Here is a 7500-nt window from a genome sequence, read left to right on the forward strand (position 1 = left end):
CGCGAGATGCACTCTACCCCTAGGTTCTCGATACTAAAGAAGTCTTCAACTCGGGCGTTCTGTAAGACGTGGTCCGTATCTGTTTGTTCTAATGTTGCATTAGTACCACCAAGACACCGTCCGAATCTGTTCTTCAGCAATAACAGATGGCCTGATCTTTGGTCTGGTTCTGGATAATACCCAGCCTACCCGTATCCAATTAGTACGTCCACAGTTCCTGCTGGCCTTCTGATTTCATCAGGTGCAATGTTCTCAAACAGATGAATTACCTCATCAGTGTTCACTTTCTATATCAGTCGTTATCCTGTCGATTCCATAAAGCTTAAACTGTACACCTTTTCCTTGCAAATCAATTAGGTCTAGGAGGTACTTCTGGGAGACGATTTTTTTCACCTTGTCCCCAACTTTAACGATTGATAGCTGCACTGTGATACCGCGCAAGTTCTCATCTTTAGCTTTGCTGTTGGTAGTGAAGGACAGTGATGTTCAGTTGTCCCACATGACGTTGGGCCATTCTTTTCTTTATTCTGATTCTCTGCACTTGGAGCAATTACGCATCGCGTAATGAGTTACTGCAGGCACTAGCTGTCGCAGAGACGATGATTGATGTTGCCACGCTGTGAATCGTTTTTTGATGGGTTCTAGTACAACCATTTTCACCACAAATTCTCTTACTTCGGCAGTCACGTATACGGTGTCCGGTCTTCAAACCGGACCAGCTCGCGCCCTTTTCTTTTAAAATGTTCATCCGTTCCTTGCAAGTTTTAACGAAGTACAGTCTGAATTCACTGGTTTCATGTCTAGCATTGTCGTGTAGTATGCACCTGCTGTTTGCTGTTCTGCTCTCATCAGAATGATCGTTTTCGTCTATTTCTTTGACCACCACACTAGCTAGCATGGTTAATAGCTTGTTGGGCTGATTTTCGGAGATCTGCAGAGTCGTATTCAATGGCTCGTTTCTGAATAAGAAGATTTAAGAAGGCTTGGAAACTTGTCTTTCTTGTCGACAAAACTTGTGTCACGGTCAGAACTAACGAGCTTAGCCCAGTCCTTTCTAATGTCAGGAGACAACCTTTTCTCTATTATGCTTACAGAGCTGGTGGTAGTTATTTCTTTTTCTGAGCCGATTCTCAACAAATCCCGATAACCACCTTCGACGATCTGTACGAATTCAATGAATGGTTTGCCCTCTCCTTCTTTGATGGGCTTTACCCGTTGCACACAGTCGATAATCGCATCGGCCAATTTCGCAGGGTCACCGTACTTTTCCTCCAAACGCGTCCACATTTCTCTGATGTCATCATCAACTCCTTTCACGACGGCCATCGGTTCTTTGCCGAGACAGGAACGCAATATGTAAGGCGCAGTGCTGTTGGTCAAGCTTGGCATAACTTGAACTTCAAAATCTTTCTTAAAACGAGGATACTCTCTTAAATCACTATCAAACCAGGGCATTTTGATTTTTCCAAACGTAGATTACTCAGCTTTGCCTCAGTCTTCTGTTCATGACTTTTCGGGCTGACTTTAGCGATGTGCGACTTAATTCTGTCGATAATTTTGTTGTATTGCTTTTGTACGAAGAAAATCCATCAAACTTCCAATGGGTTCATCTCTATTCAGGAACTCGTCCTTATCATTTGCTGCATTACAGTCGGCTAATGATGTCTTTAACGGTTGCGGAACTTTACGAAGAGCCGGAATCGCGTCTTCGCCAGCGTCCTGTGAATCCAGCAAATGAACTGCTTCGTAAATTATTGTTTTGAAGACTGCGTCAGTCGTGTTTCGCTTGACAAATGCTTGATCGATCATCCTCCTAGCTTTACCAAAATCTAATTTAGCCAGCTCTAGACGATCGACTTCATGTTTTGCGGCCATCTCGTTAGCCGCTTTTGCATTTGCATATCGAATGTACTGCTCCATTGCCTCGCTAAACGATCGTTGTAACTCCAATATACACTCTTCGTTCGCTTCCACTTCGCTGTCTTCTAGAAATATCGTGTACGTATCTTGTTTGGATTCTACGTTCCTCCAAGCCTCGGTTAGCTCATCGTGATTTCGTTTGACAATCTTTATTCCTTTAACGTGATCGAGTGATTTCCTGAATTCGTTGAGTTCTCTCGTAAAACGGCCTTTCGCGTCGTGTCTCTGACTCTTGGCGTCTTCAGCCATCCGTCACTGTCATCGGGTTTCCAATGTTTCGCTCGCTGTACAATTTACCGTTATCAAAGTATCAGTCGACGCTTTAGTCACAACAATTTAATTCCATTCGTCGGAAATTACTTCGAAACCTAGAAATTTATACAAAGGCATGAACAAACGTAACATGAAACAAAACGAAAGAAACATAAGCAGTTCGATGCCTGATGGTTAACACTTATCCGGTGGATCAAGATAGTTGCAGGAAAACAAAACTACAGCTCAAAATCCACGGTAACCGTTACAAGAACGCTGATTGCCAAAAACTGGTAGAATATGCAAATACGTTAACTGCGATGATTCAGGTATATCTAAACACGCGCGGGCTTCGTGAACGAAACAAAAATTACTAAAAAAGTATATATTCACAAAATTGCGAGTTATACCACTGCATAAATTTATATATGCGTATATATAATTACGAGTTATACAACATATTATTCCCTTGTGCTAGATAATTTCTGGTTTTACAAGAAAACTGTACACAGTCTTTACAGTTCCTTATTTCGGAGGGTAGGCTGTTAAATGCCTTGGCTGCGTGGTCTTGGAAGGTACCTATTTCACATTTAATTCCTAATTTAAGCCTTAGAGTGGTCAGTGATCTAAGACTGTATGTGCCTACAACATGTTATTTAAGTTTTACGGGACAGTCCCCACGGTACACAGATTTGTGGGTTAATCTGCCTATAGTCCATTCCAAGCGGAAGCCATTTGAGGCTCTTAAGGTCTTCAACTGTGGCGTACCTTGACGGCACAAAGCCTGCACTAGTGGTCTACACCCTCTGCAGGGAAAAAAGACATTTTTTTCTCACCTTCACTCGCAGAAACCAAGTACGACAGGGAGATCGAAAAACAAATAATCAAATTCATAACGAAATCACCACTGGTAAATAAAGCCCTGGTACGGTTCCAGCGACTCTCGTTTCATCCAACTTCTTGCAAAAGAGACAGAAACACAAGCTTGGCAAACCCTCCAGATGCCGTGGACAGGATGAAACATTGCTGAACAATTCCACGTAGTGAAAAACGAGCGATATTAGAAACAAGCTGCAAAATATGCACGTTTCTTACAAGTAGCATTTAAATACTAGAAAAATTAGGTTTTCCTCCAAGGGATTTTCTCCGGCTTCGTATTAAGAAATAGCCTATTGTTCCGGATCAGCCTCCTCTATACAAAAGGCTTTTGTTGTATGTCACTCTGAGGGAATTAAACCGAAGCTGGCCGACATTACGCTTGCGATTATCGGAGAATTGTCGGTGAAACAAACAAGCGACGTTAGGGGGGAGGAGAGAGGAAAGTCGCGTGTCTCTAAACGCCAGGCCGAGCGAAAAGAGCTAATAATTTCACTCCGTCTCTGTCGGTGATCTCACTCGCCGTTTACAGCGAACCAGATGTTTAATTGTAAATTGACAAGGCTCCCCTTTTTAATTTTACTCGCCGTTTTTCCGTTTCTATATTTCGTGGCCGGATTTGCCAAATGCATAATTAAAGCTCAAAGGAAAAAATAGGTACATCTCAGCTACAGTCTCGTTAGCAATTTCTGTTTACTGGACGTTGATTTGTTAAAATAACACTACTTTTTACTGTTAATTCTGTAACAGTATTTGTTTACAGTTCTACAAATCCTTGTTCAATGCGGTACAAATGAGTCTCAACTTAATACTTTCAAGAATCCCAGTTTGGATCGAATGAAGGTAAATTTTATAAATCAGAATGAACGGCGCTTACCTTTCTTCGCAGAAACGGCCATCAAAGTCAATGACATTACAAAGTAAGCGATTAAATTCATAACGAAATTTTTTCTCCCGGGTAAGTGGCTTTGCTATTCAGTAAAAGTCGTTAATCAACCTATATTCCGTCACTTTCTACCCAGCTGAGAAATTTTAATTAATCATTGATAAGTTTACCCCTTATTTAACGTCCGTTATAACTGTTTTTCGCATCTTTACAACCGGTAACAAATATGGAGGGGCGGGTGGGAGGTATTTTTAAACATAGCCTACTCGAGTCATGTATTGTTTCAACTGTAGCAAATTTTTCAACACTAAATGTTAAACCAAAACTGAACCAACATTTCGTTCATTTATTTGCAAAAGTAATCTAGCGCGCGATAAACTCAGTAACATTCATTGAATTAAAGTACCTGTTAAGATCTGTTAAAAATACACAGGGAAGGTACTCCATGGTTGGTGAGCTTGTCCGCTGTCTCATTTACGAAATGAAAATTGTAAAGCCCTGGTCAAACGGACTCGCAAGTAGTCGCAAGTAGCCACAAGTTGAACTTGCGTAGTATGGTTGGCGAAATGGTGCAAAATTCACAAAGTTTATATTCATTCACATTTAATGTTGTTATTATTATTCACGAATATATTTATTCACATTCAAGAACTAAATTTATGTTCAAGAAATATATTAATTCACATTTAACGACGTATTTCGTATTCACGAATATATTTACTCTCATTTAGGGGATGTATTCATTCACATTCAACGGTTTATATCATTGACATTCACGATCGAAATATTGGTTCAACACGGTGCAATATTCATTCAAAATTTTCTGCGCACCGCCTTCGCGCATCATTAAGTCCCAGCTCACGCTCTATAATTTCTGAACGCAATATGGCGGACGAAGGAAGCCTTATTATATGAAGGGGTAGAACATAGACCAAAGACCCCAAACACAAATGTTACATTGGCAGGAACTTTCGATCTCCTACAAGAGTGCGAACGGGAATGGAACACTGCGGAAGTAGGATTGAGAGAGAACATCCAAATAAGGCTCGAGTGTAGCTCTCCAGCAATTGCTACCTGTCGTCAGTATTGTAGCGCAGTACTGAATGAAATACTGGGAAATATATGTCATTTGCATGGAGAATAGATACGACATGACTCATCAAACTGCACAAACCTTGCAGTGTATTCTGTGACCAGCCCTGAGGTCTTCCGAACTCGATATTCAATATCGGAGGTAGTTCTTGGGGAGCAGAGATGGCGCAGTGGTGACCCTCGCCTCCCACCAGTTTGACCCGGGGATGATCATGAGTTTGTTGTTGGTTCTCGCCTTGCTCCGCGGGTTTTCCTCCGGGTTCTCCGGTTTTCCTCCCCCCACAAAAAAACAGCATCTCCAAATTCCAATTCGACCAGGATAGAGGGTCTGAATGAAAACCCGCTCTTCCTCTCTAAATATTTTAATGCTAATTTTTATTTTTCCTTCTGCAACAAAGATCGTCTGGTTTCACGTGAACAAAAATAGTTCAAATGCTTCTTGTTTCAAGGTGGACATTGAAACGTCGTATTGAGGAGTACGGGCTTGTCGATGATTTCGGATGAGCAACTAGAACGTTTCATGATGAGTGATCAATCAACAGGATGGAAGAGGGAGAGTATTGGCCACGTTGACCCTGGAGAATCTAGAATCAGCTGGGCTGTCGTAAAAAACCCTCACATTTTCATCCCTATGATCACTTCGCACCCTTGATGGCCACTCAAACCTTTGCGTCGCTGAGGGGAACAAATCTAGGACAATGCTACAGTTCTGTTATCAGTAGAACATTAAAAAAAACAACAACAACGACGGTAGTATAGTGTTTTTACATTGTTTTAGAGGTACTTTTTTAAAGATTAAAAATGAAAGGAAAATCATCAATACCCCCATGTGTGACAGTAACCAGGCTATGGTGTCCGTCAATCTGCCACAAGCTATTTGGAGCAGCCACAGAATACGCTCTCCTAGAAATTACGACAGCCCAGCGGATTTTAGAGTTTCCAGGGTCAACGCGGTCAATACTCTCCCTGATTCCATCCCGTTGAACTCTGAGACCTATAATGATCGAAGATGTCCGGTCACCAAGGAATACCCGAACAAAGTCCCATGATCACTCATAAAACGTACGAGATTATCTACTTGCTCATCCGAAATCATCGAGCAGTCTGTTATCTCCTCTAGCCCATGTAATGTTTATGCTCGGTTGTGTATGTTTGGGGTCTTTTGTCTTTGTTCTACCCCTTCATATAGTAGGCCTTCCTTCGTTCAGGAACTATAGAGCGGGAGCTGGGACCTAATAATGCGCGAAGGCGGTGCGCAGAAAATGTTGAATGAATATTGCACCGTGTTGAACCAATATTTCGATCGTGAATGTCAATGAATACATCCCGTAAATGTGAGTAAATATATTCGTGAATACGAAATACGTCGTTAAATGTGAAAATATATTTCTTGAATATAAATTTAGTTGTTGAATGTAAATAAATATATTCGTGAATAATAATAACAACATTCAATGTGAATGAATATAAACTTTGTGAACTTTGCACCATTTCGCCAACCATACCAGTGGTCATTTCGTTATGAATTTGATTATTTGGTTTTCGATCTCCCTGTCATATTTGGTTTCTGCAGGTGAAGGTTAGAAAAAAAAAGTCTTTCTTTCCCTGCAGAAAGTACAGACCACTTGTGCAGGCTTTTTGCTGTCGAGGTACGCCACAGTTGAAGACCTTAAGAACCTCAAAAGGCTTCCCATCGAGGAACGCTTGGAATGGACTATAGCTAGATTGGCCCACAAATCTATGTACAGTGAGGACTGTCCCGTAAAACTTAATCAACATGTTGTAGGCACATACAGTCGTAGATCACTGACCACTCTAAGGCTTAAATTAGGAAGTAAATATGAAATAGGTACCTTCCGAGACCACGCAGCCAAGGCATTTAAGAGCCTACCCTCCGAAATAAGGAACTGTAGAGACTATGTACAGTTTTCTTGTAAAATCAGAAATTATCTAGGACACGGGGAATAATCTATTGTATAACTCGTAATTATATATATATATATATATATATATATATATATATATATATATATATGCATATATATATGCATATATAAATTTATCCAGTGGTATAACTCGCAGTTATGTGAATATACATTATTTGTTAGTAATTTTTGTTTCGTTCACGAAAGAACCTGCGTTATTTTGAGCCCGCGCGTGCTTAGATATGCCTGAATCATCGCACTTAACGTACTTGCATATTCTATCAGTTTTTCGCAATCAGCGCTCTTGTAACGGTTACCGTAGATTTTGAGCTGTAGTTTCGTTTTCCTGTAACTCTCTTGAGCCACTGGGTAAGTGTTAGCCATCAGGCATAGTATAAATTTCCAGGTTTGAATTAATTACCGACGAATGGAATTAAATTGTTGTGACTAAAGCGTCGACTGATACTTTGATAACGGTGAATTGTACAGCGAGCGAAACATTGGAAACCCGATGACAGTGACGGATGGCTGAAGACGCCAAGAGTCAGA

The 7500-nt window shown here is 40.8% G+C and overlaps 1 protein-coding gene across 2 annotated transcripts in view; it reads right to left on the reverse strand.

Annotated features, from left to right (window-relative positions):
- LOC149115872 (uncharacterized) overlaps positions 1 to 4099 on the reverse strand; it is a 16216-nt gene extending 12117 nt beyond the window's left edge. For both annotated transcript variants that reach the window (XM_089285289.1, XM_089285290.1), the window contains exon 1: positions 3926 to 4099. In XM_089285289.1, coding sequence (XP_089141415.1) covers positions 3926 to 3986 — 61 coding nt within the window. In that variant the 5' untranslated portion in view covers positions 3987 to 4099. The remainder of the gene's footprint in view (positions 1 to 3925) is intronic.
- Positions 4100 to 7500: the final 3401 nt, after the last annotated feature.

Source organism: Orbicella faveolata, unplaced genomic scaffold, assembly GCF_042242905.1.
Source record: "Orbicella faveolata isolate gen_17 unplaced genomic scaffold, um_ofav_v1 contig_13, whole genome shotgun sequence".
Taxonomy (NCBI): Eukaryota; Metazoa; Cnidaria; class Anthozoa; order Scleractinia; family Merulinidae; genus Orbicella; species Orbicella faveolata.